Raw genomic sequence first — 24369 nt, 5'->3', positions numbered from 1 at the left:
CCAGCAGGAAGCGGGCCTGAGGACTGGCTCAGAGGCTCCTGGAAAAGAACATCTGCCTCGCAGGCCACCGTGCCTGGAGGAGCCCTGTGTGAAGAAGGCTCAGCCCCAACGGAGCCCCAGATCTGGGAGCACTGAGCTCTGTGTCCACGAGGAGAGGAAATGTGAAAATGTACCAGCTCATTTATGGTAACGTCTCTATGGCAGAATATGCGGCAAATGAATCCAATATTCAATTCTTTATACAGTTCAGACGAACAGTTTTATTTTAAGAGAGTAAGGAGATATTTTAAAAGGATTTGAAAACAGAATATTCTAAGTGGTATCTATTGTTTTACGCTATTGAAACCATCATATAGAAAAGTATTATTTTTCTTTACTTTCATCTGAATTTATTGTTAGCCCTTACTTTCAGCTCCTAAAAATTACATTAGAGCAATACAGTAGGATGAAAGTCTTATTCTTCTAAGCCTACAGTGCATTATAGTATTTATAAAAATGTCAGAGTAACAGAATTTCATCTTGGTTCGTTGAAGTATTGATAAAATAAATAGGTGACCAGAAGTACCCTGGTGGGAAGTAGAGGTCAATAGTAATTGCATTGTAGGCGAGGAAGATCCAGCATGAGCCCTGATAATTTTCCTGCTTCTCCCCACCCTAGGGCTTCCTGAGGCATTGGGTCAGGGTTTTCGACACTGACACTTCCTCATCTGAAGAGGGGTATAATTTTGCATTCCTTGCAGGTTTTGGGTGAGGGTTAAATGAGGTAATATGAGTAAAAAGGCTGGGCACTCAGGAAAGAATTGCCAGCAGTCACCTCAACGCCAGCATCACAATGGGCTCCTTGAGAGAAGGGGAAGGCCCCCATCCTTTCTGCAGCTGAGGGGGCCCCCTTTTTCAACCCCGACCCTGCTTCGGGCAGGTGTGGGAATTGTTTAAAGACATGGTAATCCCTACCCTCTCAGGGAGACTGTCTGGGACAGTGGGAGAAACAGCCAAGGGCGAAGGAGGAAGCCTGGCTGCTGGCTAGGCTTTGCCACACACTGGCTTTGTGATGCTGGACAAATCATCTGCACTCTGGGAAGCAGCTTCCTCGGCTGTGAAAGAGGAGGGCCAAATAAATTATCTCTAAAGGCCCTTTTTATGTCTACAATCCTGAGACTCTCTAATGTGCCAGAAACCATGTGGAATTCCAACAGAGGGTTGGAGATCAGAGTTTCCTGCTCCCTCAGGATGAGCCTTCAAAAAAATTTGTCTTCTGAGCCCCCAGTTTACCCTTCTGTATCTCATTCAGATCTCTTCTGCCCAAGGTCCCCCCGGGGTGCCACCCTTTCAGTCCAGCCACACCTCTCTAGGAGGACTCCCTCCCAACAAACAACGCTTCTACCACATGGCATGGCTTTTCTTTGCAGTACCTGGGGGTATTGAGAACTTTGCATCACCTTTGAAGTCACACCAGTTTTATCATGTTTCATTATGCCTAGAAAAGCCGACCCTGTTCTTCCTGCTCCTCGTAATTGTCTCATTAGAGCTTTCTCATGGGAACAGGATTTCTAATATTCCCATGTCCCCCACCTGGCCACCTCCTGAGAATATATGTTATGGTTTCTCAGAAGCTGTGCTTTAAAAAGTGTAACTTCTCTGTATGACTGTAGTAACTGTGCTCTCTCTGCATTGTCTTTTCTTTCTTCAGTATTTTCATGTTCCAGACAGTGCTACTTTCAGCATTTGCCCAGGTGGCGAGCAGCCTGCTGTGAAATCCAGCTCCCTTCCTTGCTGGGACTTAATGCCTGATATCAGTCAGTCAGCGCTGGATGCATCCCTGCTTCAGAAACAGATCTTGCTGGCCTTCTCTCCTGCCGCAGTTGCCGACAGGTCACAGTGCTGGAGCCTGCCAGCTCTAGTTAGACAAGAGTTTCCCAGACAGAGTGTGTCAGTGCCCTTCGGGAACTATAGGGAAAATGGATTCTGTACCAGGTATTTTACATTTATGTGAATGCCCTTCTTTGCTTCATCCAGGTGCCGGGAGAAATAGGAGAATATTTGCAGTGCTCACCACACGTAAAATTAGGTTTTGCTTTTATTTTTCATGGCTTCTAGATTTTGTATACAACTGGGCAAATGTTGTGATCACACATGGGTTGTCCCAGTGTACTACTGATGAGATTTCTCCCTTATGCAGCTTCTACTAGGGGGAAATGTGATGTTTGTACCGTAGAATAGCAGAAATCTATCATAATGAAAGATCACCTTCTTTTATGGCTTCTTAGCCTCTGTCAAGTGATAAGAAATAAGGGTTAAAATATGAGAGAGTCAAGTTGGAAAACCTTTTCTTTTCCCATATTTTACTTTTACTTCAAAATGGAATTTTTCTCAAGTCATTAAGAGAGATAACTTAGATAAACACAAGTCACAGAAGACTCTGTTCTGTGGTTGTTCCTGCACGCAAGTTACTCCAATTACCAATTACCAATTATGCAAATAGCAACCACAGAATCAAGCCAGAGACATGTAATGGTTTGTTCATACCGGACTTTTATTTTGCGGTCGTTTTGCATGCAATATGTCCTTTCTGTAGCTGTCAGGAATAACTTATTTATGGTATATATAAAAAGTACAAAAGAAAACATATTGTAACCTTATGAGAGGTACCTTTTTTCGTGATTATGAATTTATAGACTTTATTTGAGATTTTAGCCATCTTAACTTTGATGTATATAGAGATTTCTAGTAGTAATATTTTAAAAGATAACTTCCTGACTCGAGTTATCCTTAATAGTAAGGCTCTGTTCCCTACACACATCCCTTCTTCTCTCACAACACTCACAAACATCCATGATTTTATAAACACTTTTCACCCCTAACTCGAGAGGAATATTTGTCCTTATGTTCTGGTTGGAGAAGTTAAGTGTGGTGAGTTTTTTTATTTTTAATTAAAACAAACTTGGGACTTCGGCGCAGTGGTTAAGAATCCGCCTGCCAATGCAGGGGACGCGGGTTCGAGCCCTGGTTCGGAAAGATCCCACATGCCACGGAGCAACTAAGCCCGTGCACCACAACGACTGAGCCTGCGCTCTAGAGCCCGTGAGCCACAACTACTGAGCCCGTGTGCCACAGCTACTGAAGCCCGCGCACCTAGAGCCTGTGCTCCGGAACAAGAGAAGCCACCGTAATGAGAAGCCCGTGCACCGCAAAGAAGAGTAGCCCCCGCTTGCTGCAACTAGAGAAGGCCCGTGTGCAGCAACGAAGACCCAATGCAGCCAGCAATAAATAATAAATAAATAAATTTATTTAAAAAAACTTATTGTTTCCAAAGCGGGGTGGGGGGAGGGATAAATTAGGAGGCTGGGAATTAACATATGCACGCTACTATGTATAAAATAGATAACCAACAAGAACCTACTGTATAGCACAGGGAACTATACTCACCGTTACGTAATAACCTATAAGGGAAAAGAATCTGAAAAGAATATATGTATATAACTGAATTGCTGTGCTGTACACCTGAAACTTACACAATATTGTAAATCAACCATACTTCAAAAAAAATTTTTTTAACATCTTTATTGGAGTATAATTGCTTTTCAGTGGTGTGTTAGTTTCTGCTTTATAACAAAGTGAATCAGTTATACATATACATATGTTCCCATATCTCTTCCCTCTTGCATCTCCCTCCCTCCCACCCTCCCTATCCCACCCCTCTAGGTGGTCACAAAGCACTGAGCTGATCTCCCTGTGCTATGCGGCTGCTTCCCACGAGCCATCTATTCTACATTTGGTAGTGTATATGTGTCCATGCCACTCTCTCACTTCGTCCCAGCTTACCCTTCTCCCTCCCCATATCCTCAAGTCCATTCTCTAGTAAGTGTTATTTTGAGATAATCGTAGATTCACATACAGATATAGGAAATAATACAGAGAGGTCCCATGTATCCCTTACCCAGTTCCCCTATCTTGCAAAACTCAACTATAATATCACAACTGGGATATTGGCATTGATACAATCAACATATAGAACATTTCCATCAATTAAGTGTGGTAAGTTTAATAAGGAAGTATTTTTGAAAGCAATGTGAACCTATGTATAGAAAACAAAACTTATTTTTAAAACTGAGACAAAATGTAAAATAAAACACTTAGAAATTAAGTTTAAAATTCTAAGATTTTATTAATATAATTTAAATCTTTATCTGTACATATTAAGCTAGATATTACATTGGAAGTGCCATATTTCAGTCTTGGTCCCAGCTCTTGGCTATCGGCAGAGCATTCTCTGTGGCTGGCTCGCCCAGCTCTTCCACAGGTAGGCTGGGAGAAGGACTTCGGTGCTAATGCAGAGACGACTGACGCTCAGAGAGCGTTCCATCTCCTCTCCTCCCCCCAGTCCAGCAGTGCACATGTCATGGTGTTAGTTAGTTATTTATATGATTTCCCCAAATACCAATCGACAGTTCACCTTGACATTTCAGACAAATATACAGGCTTTGGGAAGAACTCACACTGGCGAGCAGAATAGGTAATGAATGGGAAATTCTTTAGTGTGTCATATAATAAGTGGAAACTGAGGGCCACATTTGGCAAATATCTGATTTCTTTGATTAATTTCAACAATCGGTCCACAGAATTTAAGCTTCAGAGAGATTTTTTTTCCTGCTTTGTTATGAAATACTTTTGGTAGTCTCTAGGTCTAAATTGGAGCCTTTCTCTCTGTCCATTGTAGAGGTCAGCCTACGGCCACACGGCAGTTTCTCTGAGGCCAAATAGTAAATACAGCTTTGCTCTTCGTAGTCAAAATGGAGATCCTGTAAAGCATGATGATTGGCAAAAATTGACAACAAACAGATTGAGCATACCTACCTTTAGAATTAAAAAAGAGCAAGTACCCAGATTCTCTAGTCGTCCTTCTAGAAGCACATCAACTCCTCCTTTGCCAAAATTTACCAAGCACTTTTGAGGAGGAAAAGCTAGCACAAGGATATCTGTAATTCTCTCCGAGTGGTAGGAGTTATGGGGGTTTTATTTTATTTATATTTTTAACTTAATTTTATTTTTTTAATTTTTATTTTATATTGGAGTATAGTTGATTAACAATGTTGTGTTAGTTTCAGGTGTACAGCAAAGTGATTCAGTTATACATATTCTTTTTCAAATTCTTTTCCCATTTAGGTTGTTGCAGAATTGAGCAGAGTTCCCTGTGCTGTACAGTAGGTCTTTGTTGGTTATCTGTTTTAAATATAGTAGTGTGTATATGATCTTTCACATTTTTTTGAATATTTTATGACAAAAATGTTTACTACTGTCAGAAAAAATTAGTAAACCTATCATTAGTGTTTGGCAGGTGATAGATAAGTGGATGACCATCCATTCTCTGGAAAACATTTCCTCTGATGTATAAGAGAGGAGGTGTTATAGAGGTTCTGAATATTGCAAATCCAAATAAACATGTATCAGGAGAGAAAGCATGCATTTTTTTCTAAACCATTTCTATCCTTTGATTCTGTTCTAGGGCTATAGCACTGACATATCAAGAGCACTTTGGAGTGACTTATTTAACCCTCTCAGAAGACCCTAGTCCTCGAATAATTTTCCACAACAGATGTCCAGTAACAGTACTTATAAAGGAAAATACTAAAGGTATATGTTATAGTATTGAATTTAAATAATACAAAACCTATATTCTTTCTGGAGGTTTTTGACTTCGTAGTTACCTGTGACCCTTAAATAAAAGTGAGCTTCTCTGAGAAGTTTCTCTTGCCCCATTACGTTTAGTATCCCCAAGTCTTTTTCCTCAAGGCCTAAGTCTGCATATGCCTTTCTTTTTTCAATTTTAGATACTCCAAAGTGTGAGGTTTATTGCAGAAGAATTCCTCCTGAGTGCTCAATTCATCATGAGCTGTATCATCAGCTTTCCAGTTATCCAGACTGCAGGACCAGAGACTTACTCCCTAGCCTCCTTTTGAGAGTAGAACTGCTGGAGGAAACGACGAGTGAGTGGAGCGACGCCATCGACATCAACAATCAGGGAACACAGGTCAGTGAGCCGCGAGGGTTCCTGCCACAGCCCAAAGAAACAGTCCCTTTTTAAGGTTTTGGTGGTTGTCTGTTTCTAAACATAGTTTTCTAAATGCTGAATGTCTTGTCTCTGTGTGAGGGCACATGTGTATCCACTTTTACATCTTCAGTGGGCTATAAATTCTCAAACCCAAGTATGTATCTCAAAGCGTACTTTGCAACTGTTTATGAGAGGGGAGCACCAGTTAAGCAAGCCCATCTTGGGTCTAAATCCAGGTCAAAAATGAAATAAAATTGTTAACCTTCTTTACATGGAAGATAATCTAACTCTCCAGATCTTAGGACAATTATATTGTCAACCCTAGATTAATCACCTCTTCTGAAAATTTGCTAAGTGTAAAATATACATATTAATCCTAGTAGTGCGTGAAACTTTGCAAATATAAGCACAGTTTTAAAAACCTGAACAGTTCAGATGTCCTGATTTGTCTCTGTCTTCCTCTGGATGTTAGTGATAATATTTTTCTTGAAAATGGCACAGGAACCTAGCATTTCCTTTCTGCTCTACTTAAAATTTGCCATTTTCAGTACAATTCGGTGGCATTAAATACATTCACAATGTTGTAAAACCATAACCACTATCTATTTCCAGAAATGTTTTGTCATCCTGAACAGATACTCTAAACCCATAACTCCCCATTCTCCCCTCTCCCCAACTCCTGGTGATCTCTAATGTACTTTCTGTCTCTGAATCTGCCTACTCCAGGCATCTCACGTAAGTGGAATCATACAACATTTGTCCTTTTGTGTCTGGCTTATTTCACTTCGCATAATGTTTTCAAGGTTCATGCATGTTGTAGCATGTGTCAGAACTTCATTCCTTTTTATGGCTCAATAATGTGCTGAACTTTTTAAAAGTCCTTTCACATGTATTAGTCCATTTGATCTTCACGACTGGCTTATGAAGTAGGTCCTACTGTAATGGTTACGGCACACATGTTAAAGTTATAAATGTACTTACAGTGATAATAATGGTTATCATTTAATAAGTGCTTAATGTATGCTAGGCATTGTGCTAAGCACTTTACATTCATTCTTACTTAACCTTTGCAGCAGCCATACGAGATAGGGACTGTCACCTCCATGTTACAGAAGTGAAAACTGAGATCTCCAGAAGGAACATGGCCTAATTCCCATGTGTTACAAGGGAAGGGACTGGGATTTTATCCAGACCTGCCTGACTGCACAGCATGTGCTATGAATGCTACTTCCTTACCTGGAATTCCTTAACTGCCCTCTTCCCCAGTCCTGGTGGCACATTCTTTCTCATCTCTCAAGGGATTCTCTCCCTACACCCCTGTGAAGTCTCCTGCCCACCCCCCTGGGACCCTCTACATACTCACACAACATTTGTAACATTTAATTGCATTCACTTCTGTAAATGATTTCCTACCAAGTCAAGATTCCTGGCAGTCAGACACCTGCCTTATTCATCCACAGCCTACAGCAGAATGCCTGCCAACACAATGAGATCTGAATACATATCATACAGAAAAATGAATGAATGAATGAATGAAAGAGAAGATGAGGTTACCAAGAGAGGTCTTATAAGGGAGGAGAAGAGGGTCCCAGGCCTAACCTTGGGAAGCTCCAACATGTGAGTGTCATGCAGCAACAGACTGAGAAGGATCAGGAGAGTGGCTGGGCGAGAACCTGGGCAGAAACAGGAAAGCCCCTGAGAGAGAGAGTTTACAGGATGGCAGATGGTGGGAAGAGGGCAAGCAGGGTAGCCACTGAAAGTTACAGGTTCAGAGGGAGTGGAAGTGAGGGAGTGCAGGGACGGTGAGAAGTGTTCTTTCAAGAAGCGTGGCCATGAAGCAGATGAGATCAGTGGGGAGGAAGCCCTTTATATGCCGTGGGAAAGGAGTCAGTCGAGGAGACATGAAAACAGGAGCGAGGAATTGCCAGAGAGACAAGTCCAAAGCATGGGGAGTGTAATTCTACTTGAACAGAAGAGCCACACCCTCTTCTCTGTTGGCAGAAAAGAGTTGGGGATGGGCACAGGTGTAGGTAGAGATCTCAGGAGGGATGGACTGGGAAATGGAGTGAAGTGATACCCACTGGCCTTAAGTTTATTATGAAGTGTGGAATGAAACATCTGCTGAGAGACAGAGGGAAACGGGTGGGGGCCTGGGGAGAGTGTAGCTGTGGAAACAGGTGAAGGACATGGCCGGGGACAGGTGCAAAAGGGGCCCCGCTCACCTGGGAGACCTGCATTTGTGGTTCCCCAAACTACTGAGGGGTGTGATCTCCATCCGCAGTGCTCATGTGATGAACAGCGAAAATCTGCTGGGTCTGCGCAGCCTCAGAAGACGTTCCCCGTCTCAGTAATTTACAAAATAAGTATCACCAGCTTCTCAAGGGTCCCTGAACTCCCCTGCATCGGTTTGAAGATGTTTGAAACCTTGCTTATATATGTCTAGGGAATTCTTTACAATAGGCATTCTGCCTGCCAAACCTTATTTTGGGGATTCCTGTTCACTCTAAATTTCCTCAAACCTTTGTAGTCAGGGACACTTCAAAGCTGAGAGGAGGTACTGTTTCCAACACCCTTATCATCCCTGGTCCTAGGACCCAGCAAAGTCTCATGTTCCCATTAATCTTTGAGGAGCTGTGTGCCATATGTCCCACAGACCACGGTTTACTTCCTATTCTGGAGGAAGATTTGTTTCAGGCCCTCACTGGCATCTCCTCAGTAACACACCAGGGCATATAAATCACTGGGGAGCTTGGGGAGCTGTGTCCTCTGATGAAAGGAAGCAGCCCTTCTGTAGGAGGGAGCTTGTCTTCCAGGAGCCTTTCCTCAGCCCTGGGTCACAGGCACGTGATGTGAATTTCAAAGCTGACCTAAAAAAAGCAGAATTAATAAAAAAAAAAAAAAAAAGCAGAATTAAAACACCATAAAATCTCCATTATGCCCCAAGGAAGAAGACTCCTTTAGCTTTTGTCAGTCATAGAGATGCCCCTGCCTTGGTCATGTAAATAAGACCGTGTCATGTTGTATAATTTTGACATGGAATATGAGAAGGAATATGCAGACAGTAACTTTATGGTTACACAAAGAAGTATTCTTTGGATCAAGAGTTAACTAGAAGACCTGAGAGCGTGTCGGCCACAAAATCCTGATGGGGGTGGGTTTTCTGGGGCTGTGTCCCTGGCTCACACCTGGTTAGAAGACATCTCAGCCAGAGGCCCCGCAGTGGCAACTGGTGCTCTTATCCCTAATGACAGTGGGTGGGAGCCTGACTTCAGGGAGGAAAAATCTTCAGATTCTCAATAAGTAAGTGAAAGCACGAAAAATAAGCTTATGTTGATAATTTTAAGTCCTAATTTTGATCCTATCAGGGAGATACTTTAGAATCCTGTCACAGTGTAGGGGATTTCAACTGCTGATAGCTCAAAACCTTATTTTCGTCAGTTAGGCAACCTTCTTTGGAAAAATTCAAAACAAAAAAAGGTACACAGAAAACATAGTAGTTACTTTCTTACTAATATAGACATTGAGAAACATTGCTTCAGTCGTTCAATCCACAGGACTTCTCGAGATTAAATATGCGCCAGACATTATAACCTGGCGCTGGGACTACATAAAATCCAGTGAACAAACATGGAACACAGCCCTTTCCCTCAAGGAGACCATGTGTGGAGGAGATAGATGATAAGCAAGTAATCCCATGGGTCGTCGTACTGTTGAGAACTCTGGTAACAGCTCTGCAGGAGAGGCGGGTACAGGTGTGCTGTTATACAGCAGACTAATTTGAGAGGCCAAGGAGAGTGTCAGTGGGTAAGAGACCTGGCATCTGTGCCTTAAAGGAGGAACAGGTATCAAGTATTAGACGAGAGAATGGGAGATTTTTCTTGGCAGAAAGAACAATGTGTTCAAAGCTTTGGTGCTCAGAGAGGGAGCATCGGCCTTTCAGGGATCTAAATGCCAGTGTGGCCCTAGTGCCAGATGAAGGAAAAGGGGGTGAGAGAGGAGGCTAGTGAGGCAATTCAAGACCAAACCTGGCAAGATGCTGTAACTCCAATCAAGGATTTGGGGTTTTATCTTAAAAGCCACGGGAAGTGATTGAATTGTTTACGAAAAGCAATTTCTGAACCAAAGAAGAACGAGCAGTTTGAACCCCAAAAGGCAGATTAAAATTATCTCTTTGCAGGTGAATTCTCTTCTACAAAGATACAGTAAATTCTCATGATCTTTGGCTCTTTTTTTTTTTTAATTTATTTTATTTTTGGCTGTGTTGGGTCCTCATTGCTGTGCGCGGGCTTTCTCTAGTTGTGGCGAGCGGGGGCTACTCTTCGTTGCGGTGCGTGGGCTTCTCATTGTGGTGGCTTCTCTTGTTGTGGAGCACGAACTCTAGGTGCGCGGGCTTCAGTAGTTGTGGCACATGGGCTCAGCAGTTGTGGCTCACAGGCTCTAGAGCACAGGCTCAGTAGTTGTGGCACACGGGCTTAGTTGCTCCTCGGCATGTGGGATCTTCCCTGACCAGGGCTCGAACCCGTGACCCCTGCATTGGCAGGCGGATTCTTAACCACTGCACCACCAGGGAAGTCCTCATGATCTTTGACTCTTAACAGAAGTGTTTAGTGGGGTCAGCATCATTGCTGTTTTCTTCTCCTATAAGCTCTGTACCATTTACAAAGTGCTTTCACATCCAGTCTCCGTTCTTTCATTCATTTATTCAACCAACTTTTACTGAGGACCTATCAAGGGCCAAACCCTTCTCCCTGAATAATGTATAATTCCCACCTTCAAGGCACCTGCATAGCTAAATAAATGCAGTCGAGTGTAGTAAGCCCTAAGATAGAGGCTTTGATCACTGCAAAAACTCTAAGATAGTCGGGGCAGTAATTTTGATGTTTATGTTACTGATGAGAGGATTGAGGCTTAAAAAGTAATCCACTAGATGGTTTATAATTAAGCAGCATCAGGCTGGAACCTGGGTCTGCTCACATGTGGCCCAGTCTCGTTTTTCCTATACCAAGCTAAGAGCACTGTCTGTTCTTTGGAGTCCTGCCCTGGCTACAGACATTTCCACCTGAAAGTCGATGAAAGCACAGGTTAGAAGAGGTTTTCTACTTTCCCCTTTCACCTAGAGCGAGAGTCCCTTCCATGACATCCCACCCTAGAAGATTCCGAGTGTCATAGTCATGGCTTATTCCAGCAGTGACTATGAGAAAGTTTCTGCTTATGTCAAGCTGAAAACTATCCCTCTGTAGGATCTGTTCATCCATCCTGTTTAACCTGCTGAGGCACCACAGAGTACTTACTTCCCCTTTAATAGAGCAACACTACAGTCATTTGAAGGCAGCTTCAACATCTTCTCTAACCGTTCCCTTATCTAGGCCAAACGTTTCTGGTTCCTTGAATCATTCCTTCAGCAAGTATGATTTCCAGACCCATCACCACAGTTACCCTGCCTGAACACACTAGTGTGTCATGTTCTCTTTTAAAAACCTGGCAGCCAGAGTTATACATACTATTCCAAATGTGGTCTAACCAGCTATTACCTCCCTATGCTTCCATTAATAAATTAGAAGATTGAGTTAGCTTTTTATTAACGAGTTCAGACTGTTTGTTATTATTGAACTCGTGGTCAGCCACATCCCCCAGATCTTTATCATGTGACTTGCTGTACAGTTGACTTTTTTAACCCAATGACAGGACTTAACATTTACCCCCGGTAAATTAAATCTTGTTGCTATTGGCCTAATCCACTTGTTGAAATCACTTTAAAAAAATTGTGATGCTGTCATCCAACATATTTAAGTATCCCTAGTAGCTTTATGTCATCTATAGATGTGGTGAGCATGCATTCTACATGTTCATCCAAGTCATTAATAAACATGTTGAACGGGACAAGTCCAAGGTCAACATGCTGCAGTGAGTCCCCAGACACTTCCCTAATGCATAGGTTCAATCAGCCACTAACACACCAAACTGTACTGTCATTTAGCCCACATTTCTTAAATAAGAAAATGTGTCTAAAAGCACTTTTAAACTATACTGTATAAGATATTTCTTATCTTGCTTGCAAGAATATCATGAGACACTTTGGTAAATGCCTTGATGAGCCAGAACTCAAATGCGTAATCAGTCCATTTGGTGCAGATCAGACAGGGGTAACCCTGAGCACGAATGCTTAAAGGGCATGTAGTCATTTTCAGAGATATCATTAGCATCCATCCCAAAATGTTTACATAGAGAAGAAGTTGTCGATCCAAGTGAGAATCTGCCTTATAAAATGTGTAGTGCAGATGTTTTGGCTTCTTGCTTACTTCAGTCGCCTCCCTCACCCCCCCACATCAGGGCCAGAAGAGATATCAGCAAGTTGACACCCAATTGTAACATCTGCCAAGTATCTTGGTTGAGAGTCTCCTATGTGTTTACAGTTTGTTCTGGTTGAGTCACCATTGCTTCCCAAGATACTCGGGAGTAGGGATTTCCCTAAAATATTTTTCAGTAAGTATACAGAAGGAAGAATTACACCCAGAATATCTGTTATTTTCTTCTCATCCTTATCCAGTCGTTCCTACCTTAGAAATTCCCCCCCCGCCCACTTCTTTTCCTCTCTGGGAGATCTAATTCATCTCCGAGCTTCAGCTACCATGTGTGTCACCCAGTCACTCCCAGGTACCTGTCTCAGACACCCACATCCCTCCCGAGCTCCAGCTCTGTGTTTCTGGCCACCCACCAGACATCTCTGCCTGAAAGACCTGCAGTCGCCTCAAACCAGCGTCATCTGAAACCAATGGGATCATTTTCCATCCCCTGAGCCAGCTTCTCCTAGAGTCTCTGCTTCAGTTAATATCACCACCATTTTTCCAGTATAAAAACCTTAGATAGGGCTTCCCTGGTGGCGCAGTGGTTGAGAGTCCGCCTGCCGATGCAGGGGACACGGGTTCGTGCCCCGGTCAGGGAGGATCCCACGTGCCGCGGAGTGGCTGGGCCCGTGAGCCATGGCCGCTGAGCCTGCGCGTCCGGAGCCTGTGCTCCGCAACGGGAGAGGCCACAACAGTGAGAGGCCAACGGAATGCAAAAAAAAAAAAAAAAAAACCTTAGATAATATTGATATAAAGTTGTACTGAATGCCTGCTTTATGTCAAGCACTTTACACAAACATTGTCATTAGTCTGCATCGCATCTCTTACAGGTAGATGGTACCTGAAGCTCAGAGAGGTTAACTTGCACAGGGCAAGTGGACCTGGGATTCAATCCCAGGACTGTCTAGCTTCCAAGCCTGTCTTTTTCTGCAGCATCCCAGTACCTTCCTTTCCCTCTCTTCCCCCATTCTTCCAGTAAGTCACAAAGTTCTGGCAGAAATTCCACAGAAGTGTCTCTGTATCTGCCCCTTCTCTCTGTGACCAGGGTCTACTTCAGGCCTTTTATTCATCATCTCTCTCCCAGATTTTAACAATAACCCCTTAAAGGGTCTCTCTGTTGTCAGCCTTCCTATCCGCAAATCTGTCTCCACAGCTACCACCAGAGTGATTACTAAGACACAGAGTCCAGTGCAGAAAAGCCTCTTCAGTCCACTAGACTGCTTAAGACAAACCACTACCTGCAGCCAAGCAGGCTACATCTTACTGCCTTATTCCCCCTGCAGGTTAGCATTCAATCCCGTAGCATATGGGGAAATCTCTTCTTCCCTTCAAAGTCTAAATCTTGAAGTCTTCCATACTATGATTTTCCTTCCTAAGATATTCTTTTACAAACTATTTGATCTGGGGATATAAGTATATTTTTTCCTTCCCAAAATAGAGGGTGAATTGTTTTATAGATTTTTGCCAAAAGTCAGCAGAACAAATGCAATGCCTGATTACCACATCTTCAGATCTATTTGTGGAGGCTGAGACATCCCACAATCTGTCATAGACAAGCTGGAGACCCAGGAAAGCCATGGTGTAAATTCCAGTCCAAGGGCAGGAGAAGATGAAATGAAATGTTCCAGCTCAAACAGTGAGGCAGGAAAAAAGGGGCAAATTCTTTCTTCCTCCACATTTTGTTCTATTCAGTGGATTGGATGATGCTCACCTACACTGGGGAGGGCAGTCTGCTGAATCCACTGATTCAAATGCTAATCTCCTCTGGAAACGCTCTCACCAGCACATCCAGAAATCATGTTTTAATCTGGGCACCCGACGGCCAGAGTCAAGTTGACACAAAATTAACTATCAGAAAGGAAGTGCAAATGTGAGGTGGGAGCAAAATGAATCAGGTAGAAGAAAGACAACTGAAGAGGGATGAAGTCCAGCAAGTGTGCTGTGATGGGAATTGAGCCCAGTTATGGAGAGAATTAGTACAAATTGGAGGAGGGGGTGGCTTAAGGACTTTTAATAACAGGGATACCCGTTATGTAACTGAGCTGCAGTGCTGGATGCTTTGTAACTGCCTCTTGATTAACCCTGGATTATTCCATATAGTCTATCAGGATAAAAAAGAGAGAAAGAATGGGAGAGAAAGGAAGAGAGGTAGACTTCCAAGAATACTTTCAGTTATTTCCTAGGCGTCACCTTGTAACTTAATTACTCAGTAAAATTAAACTGGGGTAATTTTTTAAAATATTGTTTGTTGGATAAAAATATAGTAAATAATCATTTTAATAAAGATAACTGAATATGTAGAAAGCACAAGATACGTTACACTGTTCCTTATTTGTAATTGTAGTAAAAGATAATGTACTAACTGGGAGGCAGGACCTAGGCCTCAGTGGTTTTCTTATAGCCACAGTGTGTAAGAGAAAGTCTTACTGATCTAAGTGCTCTAACACAGACACAAATGACAGAACATGGAGTATTCCCCAAATGTTTTGTGGTTAAAGCAGCAAGTCTCTTACTATATGTTGCCTATAGCCTTCCACACACATACCCATACTACCAATGTGAAGTGAAGAAAGTAAAAAATAACTAAATGACAGCATCGATCAGGACTGACTAGCTTATTCTGCAATAATAAACAACTCACAAAAAAAGAGAAAAATCCCCTTGGCTTTTTTTTTTTTTTTTTTGCGGTACGCGGGCCTCTCACTGTTGTGGCCTCTCCCGTTGCGGAGCACAGGCTCCGGACGCGCAGGCTCAGCGGCCATGGCTCACGGGCCCAGCCGCTCCGCGGCATGTGGGATCTTCCCGGACCGGGGCATGAACCCGTGTCCCCTGCATCGGCAGGCGGACTCTTAACCAGTGCGCCACCAGGGAAGCCCCAACCCCTTGGCTTTTTATTTTAAAAAAATCAGTCTCTTAATTCATTCTTCCCCTCTCCACCCCCTCCTCCCCAAGATTCTAACCAGTCACCACATCCCACTGGAATGCAGTACTTCTGAGTGATGCCCTCTTAGCCTGGATGTGGCTCCTTTTCATCTAGAGATGTATGAACTCATCGGCTCCCCTCTCCCCGCCGAAACACAGGACAGGATAACAGTAATAACTCCTGCAAGCTGGAAAGAGGGAGAATGAGACACATACACAGCCTCTCACCCACAACACATCTGAAATTTTTCTGAGCACATATTGTGTGGGGTTTTATTCCTTGGAAACAAGGAATAGTCTTCAGGCCCTATCTCTGCTCATGGGAGAGCTCTTTTGCCATTGTTCTTCCGGTCCCTGGATCTGCCCTCAGAGATCCTCCTTGACCAACATCTGAAGTTGTACTGAGTCTCGAATAATCAATCACAGACTCTTTTAGTCTAGGTTCATGAGTTTATTAGGCAGTAGTAATTTCTCAGAAACTCAGTAGACTGCTTAGCTGTTTGATTCCAGAGAATTCCATGTGCTAATAACCACATCCTTGGTCCTTTTAAAGACATATTTCTGTACCGTCTTGCTTCCTTACCTCTCTTTAGATTTAGGAGAGCTTCTGTGGCAAAGTTAAACTATTCATCTAAAACTTTTTTCTGAGTCACTTTAACAATTAAGACGTTTTAACAGTGAGTTCTGATGGCTATACATAGCCCTAAGTGAGTATTAATCTGCCTTCATGTTCAAAGATCAAGTTTTATCTCTTACCGTTTGAGGTTAAAAGCATTACTGACTTTGCAAAGCCCTGAATTTCTGGAATCTCTTTATTCTCTTGAATTTCTATTTGCAAACTGGCCAGTTCTTTCCTGAGCTCATCACTTCTTCATAGTGAAACACATTGCCAGACATAGCCAGCAGCAGCCAGCACTCACTACTTATGTTTTGTTTTCAAACCTCATCTTCTAGAGCTACAAATCTATTAGGTTTATAATCTACCTCCCAAGTAATCTCAGACAAGTTTTACTAAGTGTCTTGCCACTTTGTAACATGAATTCCCATTCTCGTAGCTTTCAATATCAATTCCTACTGCCTACCCTTAAGCCAAGGACTCAGATTTTAGGTTTTTGCTGGAACCCTATTTCTATTACCAACATCTCCATCCATTAGTCTAGGCTACATTACACAGTCCTGTTTACTTCTTGCTCATGCTACATCCCAGGGTTTGTCATCAGGGGCTCTGTTCTACATGGGCACTCAGGGACCCGGGTTGACAGAGGCCCCATCATCTTCTGTCTGGCTTATTGTAGCACACCACCCCCAAACCTAGAGGCTTGCAGCAACGGTGCTTCAGAGGGTTTGGTTGGGTGATTTTTCTGCGTGAGCCTGGGATCACTCATGCAGCTGCATTCAGGTAGAGGGTTGGTTATGGATGAGTTCAGCTGGGAAGTCTGGGCAGCTCTCTTACCACGTGGTCTTTCCTCCATAGGGAGGCTAAACCAGGCTCTCTTACATGGTTGGCAAGAGGGCAAACCCCAAAAAGCAAGCCTTATCATGCTCCTTCTTGAAGGAAATGGACACAAAACTGTTGCCCTCATGAACTTCTACAGAGACCATGATGGTTAACACCCTGAGAGGGAGAAACATTTTATACATCTCTGCCTTGGAACTTTTAGCTCTTATCTCATTATTTGTGTACTTGGCTTTTTCACCACCGAGGCTGGGAGCAACTTGAGGGCATGATTTCTTCTCAGTGCCTACCGCAGTGAGGAGCTCCTTTAGGCTCACCTTAAATATCCAATAATTGATTGAATGATTAAATGATCAAACCATTAGACCAAAACAAGAATTTATTTTAATTTCTGGGGGACCTGGCACTAATTCCTCTGGCACTTGGGTTCCCAACTCTCTAATCCCTAGAGCTCACATTGTACAAAATGCTTGGCGTTGCAGGTTATTTCTCTACATGTGAAAGGAGACAAGAGTAAGCTACAAGAATTAAAGTCTGTGTTTCTTCCGTTCTAGTGATGAGTAAAAGGGACACCCAGCAATATTTCTGTCCAGGGTCCAGGTTTTTGGCTGGAAGGCGTACCTTAAAGGTTTAGGTTAATTTGCTTACTTTCAGAGTTCCCTGGGCAGTTAACAGAAACCATCAGCTTGCCTGAACCTTATCTTAGGAAGTACACATATCCTCACTTCAAAACGCCTGCCGATTGCTTTCAGAATGAGCAGAGCAATAAGTACTTTCCTCTTCTGATCCCCTCCTTCCCTTCTTTGAGGGGTAGTAGTTCTGGTTTCTAACACTCTCTGCTAAAACCCTGGGGTATGCCCTGAAGTTATGGACAGTCCTTGAGAGGAAGGAATACACATGGGAGCACAGGACCTTAAAAAGGTTTGTGTCAAATGAATAATCCCATGTCTGTAAGCCTGGAAGAAAGCAGTTGACTTACTTTACATATCATACAAAATAATAGCTTTTATAAATGTGACTGTCTCTCAGAGAATATCTGTTTGTTTTAGATTCGTGAGCTGAGCCATTTTTTAGGTTGGCTGCATTCCACCTTTTATCATAGTCAAGTTCAGTTTTTATCTTGGAACAAAAAAGGGCAAACTCAGGATACAGAGTCTTTTGAAACAGATATTTTTGCAAAACAGTCCATTTGGGAAATACATCCATAGAGAATACAAACTGACTCCACTCCTGCCCTCAAAAAGTTGAGAATCTAGTGATTGAGTCTATGGTATAAACCAGTGACTGTAATACAAGCAATAAGATGTGTGATCAAACAGAAGTATGGTTAAAGTGTTTTAGGAATGTAGGAGTAGGTATCAGTCTGAGGAAAGGAATGGAAAAATTAGAGAATACCTTCCTGGAATAAGGTGTCCTTACCCTATATGTGCAAAGATCCACAGAATTTGGAAAGGATTTGCATGGGGGGACAGCGCGTTGTCCACACAGAGGGTGCTGAGGGGCATTCAGGGACCTAACTAAGCTAGAGCAGTGGCCATAGAATGAAAAAGAAGGCTAGGGCAGGAGTCGGCAGAGCAGGAGATGAAAGTAGGGAGGAGGCAGAGGTGACCAGGTGCCCTGGATGCTCAGGATTTCTGAAGGAGGAGCCGTTGTACAAGAAAAAGCCCAGTAACCTTGAAGTCACTTCCAAGGGTGAGAATCACAGACTCCTGTGGTTCTGTGTACACTCTTTCTGGTACCTCTTCATTTGGTCAAAATTAGAACACATTCATTACATGCCAGGCAGACACCTAGCTTTGTTCCTTCATCCAGGAATTTTCAGTCTTTCTTCTTTTATTTGCGGTTCTAACAATAATGAAGGGTCTAGACTTGGACGGAATTGATACTGCAAATCATCAGTATCAACATTCCCAAACACAGGGAGGTTCTTGCCCTTACCCTCAGGTAATGCTGGCAGTGGACATGATGTTCTCGGAGTTGTTTTTCAAATAGTTCTGATTTCAAATATTTATCCGTTTAAGCAACGTTGGTATTTAATTCTGAAAGGACATCCGTTCTGCTGGCCTGGCACCTGGCTTCTGAGATAGAACTTTTTTTTAAGTCTTAGTCCACCTTCTCATGGAAGAAAAATTCATTTTAACTCCAAGCAAATCAAGTCATCTGACATTCTTGTTACAAGTTATGTGAGGGACCTTGAGGGGACTATAGCATGTCTTGTTGTTGGGTTTTCGGGTATGTTTTTGTGTCCCCAGCGTAAAAGGGCATCATTATGGTAGTAAGTCAAAACTCAAGAGCCTGAAAGTTTTTTGCACGTTGCATTTCAATTCCTGTGTTTTAGGGGGTTTTTTCCCCACAGAGATTCATACGCACACATAAAGGTGGCCCATGGCTGGGCTCCAGCCCATACAGAGTTATTTGTCAATTCCAGAGAAGCAGAGAATGAAGACACTCATGCCCTCTCATCCATCTTTTTTTTTTTTTTTCTATGAACCTTATAGCTGGATATTGAAAAATCTGGATTTGATTCTTTTTTTTCATTTCAAGTCAGCTGAATAGCCTGTACACATGGATATAAAGAAATATAACCAGGAAGTGTTTGTGGTATTGAATCAGAACTTAAGACATTTGAAGCCTCTAAGAGTTTTATAGTGTCTGGCCTTACATTTAGGTCTTTACTCCATTTTGAGTTTATTTTTGTGTATGGTGTTTTAGGGAGTGTTCTAATTTCATTCTTTTACATGTAGCTGTCCAGTTTTCCCAGCACCACTTATTGAAGAGGCTGTCTTTTCTCCATTGTATATTCTTGCCTCCATTGTCATAGATTAGGTGACCGTAGGTGCATGGGTTTATCTCTGGGCTTTCTATCCTGTTCCATTGATCTATATTTCTGTTTTTGTGCCAGTACCATACTGACTTGATTACTGTAGATTTGTAGTATAGTCTGAAGTCAGGGAGCCTGATTCCTCCAGCTCCGTTTTTCTTTCTCAAGATTGCTGTGGCTATTAGGGGTCTTTTGTGTTTCCATACAAATTGTAAAATTTTTTGTTCTGTTTCTGTGAAAAAATGCCATTGGTAGTTTGATACGGATTGCATAAACATAGGCAGAACACTCTTTGACATAAATCACAGCAAGATCTTTTTTGACCCTCCTAGAGTAATGAAAATAAAAAACAAAAGTGAGCAAATGGGACATAATGAAACTTAAAAGCTTTTGCACAGCAAAGGAAACCATAAGCATGACGAAAAGACAGCCCTCAGAATGGGAGAAAATATTTGCAAAACGAAGCAACTGACAAAGGATTAATCTCCAAAATTTACAAGCAGCTCATGCAGCTCAATATCAAAACAACAAACAACCCAATCAAAAACTGGGCAGAAGACCTAAATAGACTTCTCCAAAGAGGACATACAGATGGCCAAGAAGCACATGAAAAGATGTGCAAAATCACTAATTATTAGAGAAATGCAAATCAAAACTACCATGAGGTGTCACCTCACACCAGTCAAAGTAACCATCATCAAAAAATCTACAAACAGTAAATGCTGGAGAGGGGGTGGAGAAAAGGGAACCCTCTTGCACTTTTGGTGGGAATGTAGATTTTGATACAACCACTGTGGTGAACAGTATGGAAGTTCCTTAAGAAACTAAAACTAGAACTACCAAATGATCCAGCAATCCCACTACTGGGCATATACCCAGAGAAAACCATAATTCAAAAAGACACATGCACCCCAGTGTTCATTGCAGCACTATTTACAGTAGCCAGGATGTGGAAGCAACCTAAATGTCCATCAACAGAGGAATGGATAAAGAAGATGTGGTACATATATACAATGGAATATTACTTGGCCATAAAAAGGAACAAAATTGGGTCATTTGTAGAGACATGGATGGACCTAGAGTCTGTCATACAGAGTGAAGTAAGTCAGAAAGCGAAAAACAAATATTGTATATTAACGCATATATGTGGAATCTAGAAAAATGGTATAAATGATCTTATTGGCAAAGCAGAAACAGAGACACAGACATAGATAACAAATATATGGACACCAAGGGGGGAAAGAAGGGGGTGGGATGAATTGGGAGATGGGGATTGACATATATACACTATTGATACTATGTATAAAATGGATAACTAATGAGAATGTACTATATATAGCACTAATGAGAACGTACTATATATAGCACAGAGAACTCTAGTCAATGCTCTGATGTGACTTAAATGGGAAGGAAATCCAAAAAAGAGGGGATATATGTATACATATAGCTGATACACTTTGCCGTACAGTAGAAACTAACACAACGTTGTAAAGCAACTATACTCCAATAAAATTTTTTTAAAAAAGGACATTTGAAGCCATTTCAATAGTGTTTCTTATTGCTTTTCAACCTTATTTTGAGTATTCTTTTTGCAGGTTGTGTTCCTGACTGGCTTTGGCTGTGTGTATGTGGACACTGTCCATCAGTGTGGCACAGTCTTCATCACTGTGGCCCCAGAAGGAAAAGCTGGACCTATTTTAACTAATACCAACAGGTAGGCTTAATTAGTATCCCAGTATCAGCAGGGTATGTTTCCCGTTATAAAGTTGTAAACCTACTATTTGCCATTCTTTGTCATCCAAATATATACATTAAAGCTTTTGGTTAATTATTGTATAATCCATAAGGGTTAGCATTAAATTACACCCATAATAAGAAGCAGTATATCATCTTCTCTGGGTACCCCTTCCAGTTCTTCTTTGGTGAGTTTAACAAGCTGATTTACAAACTAAGACATGCATCTTAGAATTATACATTATCATTAGCATGAAATGCAAATTAATACTTCTCTATCCACATGACCACCTAGTAATTAGTAATTAGACTTAGCTACAGCAAAAATAAAGTCACCTCTTAGAGCCACATTTTCCCCCATTCGACCTGAGTGTTGCCATCAGGTTTTACAAATACGAACCAGAGTTATTATCCTTAATTTAAAGGAACTCATATAATTCAGTAGGGATAATATGAAGATAGTCCCTCCTTCCAAAAATTAAACAAGGGCAAAAGACAGAAAATTCTAGGAAGAGGAAACACAGGTAATCAAAGAAATGCAAATTTAAATAAGACTACTTTTACTTACTGAATTAACAATGATGTTCCATCATATACAGTCCTAGTAAAAGTGTAAATTGTTACCATTTTCTGGAAAGCACTTTAGTAATATGTATCAAGAGCTTTAAAATCCCTCTGGCTTGGAAATTCCACTTTTAACAGTTTTAAGAGCTTGAGATAAGCAATAATTAGAGAAGTAGGAAAAGGTATGCAGAGAGATTTTATCACACTGCTAATTATAATGGCAAAATATTCAGAGTACAAACCCCATCAGCAGAGGAATAGATGATACATAAATGTACCATAAATGGTATATCCACAGAAAAGAGACTTATAGGATTTTAGTGGAAGAGAAAAATACATATGATGACTTAAATAAAGCAAACAGAATATAAAATTGAACATATAAATATCCTAGTTATGTGCACATACAAGTACATGTATGCACACACATTCTCACACATACGCAAGGAAAACATCCCTAGAAATAACACTGAAAAGAAAAGAATCAAAACTGTTAATAGATGTGCGGTTATAAGTGATTATTTAATAATTTTCTGTATTTTAATTTTCTACACGGAGAATGTACTTTATAATCAGAAAATTTTTAATTTTTTAAATTTTTAAAATATGAAATAGTAATATCAACTTTTATACATTTGTTTAAGCTCCTTTTTTTAAATTTCCTTGCTTTTCATATATGGTTAAGAACTCATTAATTTGGACCTTGCCAAATTATCATTAATTTGAATTTATAATATTTCAAACAGGTTGGGTAGACTGTTTCCTTTGCCCAGCAGTGTTTGTAAAAAAAATTAATAGTGTAACAAAACTGGAGACTACATTTTGACTTGCATAACCCAAAATTTCAAGCCCACATGACAATTTCAGGAACGTTTTATTTAGGGCGTTAGTAGGGCATTGTTTATGACAGTAGCAACAATCCATACATTCAGTGGTAGAAATAGGAAAGGGACAAGTATTTGCTTGTATTTCCTGAATTCATTTGTTCAGCAAATATTTTTCAAGTGCTTACTGGATGCCGGTGCTGTTGTAGGGATGAGGATATACCAGTGACCGAAAAGCCCCAAATCCCTGCTCCCGAGGAGATCACATTCTCATAGGTGGGGAAAGGGAGGACAGAGAATAAACATAATAAAAAAGGAAATTTTATGGTTCAGTAGAAAGTTGGAGTTCTGCAGGGATAAAAACAGAGCCTGGGAAGGACTAGTAGTACCTGGGCACAGGGACAGAGAGAGTGTAGTTTTGAAAAATTGATGTAGGTAAGCCTCACCAAGAAGTTAACATTTGAGCAACTTGAAAGCAGCGAGGGGGTTAATGATGTGGTCGTCTGGGGTGAGCTTTCCAGACAAAGGGCACAGCCAGTTCAAAGGTCGGAAGCAGTGTGCCTGGCATATTGGAGGAGCGTGGAACAGGCCAGTGCAGGCCAAGTGTAGAGGGTGAACAGGAAGGCACTAGTGCCTGGGGTCAGGGAGGGAAGAGCTAGAAGGAGGGGGCACGTCGTGTAGGGCTTCATTTTAATTCTGAGTGAAACCAGGAATTCATTGGAGCTTTTTGAGCAGAGAAGTTACATGATTGCGAGGGCTTTCTCTAGTTGTGGCAAGCGGGGGCCTCTCTTCATCGCGGTGTGCGGGCCTCTCACTGCCGTGGCCTCCCTTGTTGCGGGGCACAGGCTCCAGACGCGCAGGCTCAGTAGTTGTGGCTCACGGGCCCAGCCGCTCCGCGGCATGTGGGATCCCCCCAGACGAGGGCTCGAACCCGTGTCCCCTGCATTGGCAGGCAGACTCTCAACCACTGCGCCACCAGGGAAGCCCGGCAGCTTTATTTTTTAAGTTTACCGAAGTAGAGTTGATTTACAGTGTTCCAATGTTAATTTCTTCTGTACTGCAAAGTGACTCAGCTATACACATATATTTTCTTTTTCATAGTCTTTTGCATTATGGTTTGTCACAGAATATTGAATATAGTTCCCTGTGCTCTTGCAGTAGACTATAGAGAAGCACAGGAGGAAGCAGGGAGACTGGTCAGGAGACTATTACAGTCATTCACACTGGAGGTGGTGATGGCTTAGGCTACACTGTCAGGGGAAGTGGTAAGAAATGGTCAGATTCGGGATGTATTTTAAGGAAAAGCCAATGGGATTTCCCTGACACATTGGATAAGGGTTGAAAATAGAGGCATCAAGGAGGACTCCAAAATTTTTGGTCTGAGCAGCTGGTAGGATGTGGCTGTCGTGAACCAAGATGAGAACTACTGCATGTGGGACTGGGGGTGAGATCAAGAGTTTGACTACAGACGTGACCGCTTGAGATGTCTTTTGAGACCTGTAAGTCACTACTATGTGGATGGGCAGTTAGAAATACAAGATCAGAGTTCACGGGGAGTTCTAGGCTGAATATGTGACTTTGGAAGTCATCAGCATATAGATGCACATCAAATCGTAGGCCTGGATGAAGATCTCCAAGGGGAGTGAGTGGAGATG

General features: G+C 42.0%; 1 protein-coding gene across 1 annotated transcript in view; it reads left to right on the top strand.

Annotated features, from left to right (window-relative positions):
* Positions 1-24369, top strand: part of VPS13B (vacuolar protein sorting 13 homolog B) — an 816084-nt gene that overhangs the window by 768201 nt on the left and 23514 nt on the right. The window contains exons 52-55 of the mRNA XM_024756522.1: positions 1691-1974; positions 5504-5631; positions 5829-6028; positions 21188-21306. Coding sequence (XP_024612290.1) covers positions 1691-1974; positions 5504-5631; positions 5829-6028; positions 21188-21306 — 731 coding nt within the window. The remainder of the gene's footprint in view (positions 1-1690; positions 1975-5503; positions 5632-5828; positions 6029-21187; positions 21307-24369) is intronic.

The sequence above is a fragment of the Neophocaena asiaeorientalis genome, unplaced genomic scaffold (assembly GCF_003031525.2).
Source record: "Neophocaena asiaeorientalis asiaeorientalis breed wild unplaced genomic scaffold, Neophocaena_asiaeorientalis_V1.1 scaffold29, whole genome shotgun sequence".
NCBI classification, from domain to species: domain Eukaryota; kingdom Metazoa; phylum Chordata; class Mammalia; order Artiodactyla; family Phocoenidae; genus Neophocaena; species Neophocaena asiaeorientalis.
The sequence above is the reverse complement of the archived record's forward strand: the minus strand, read 5'-3'. Positions and strand labels throughout refer to the sequence as shown.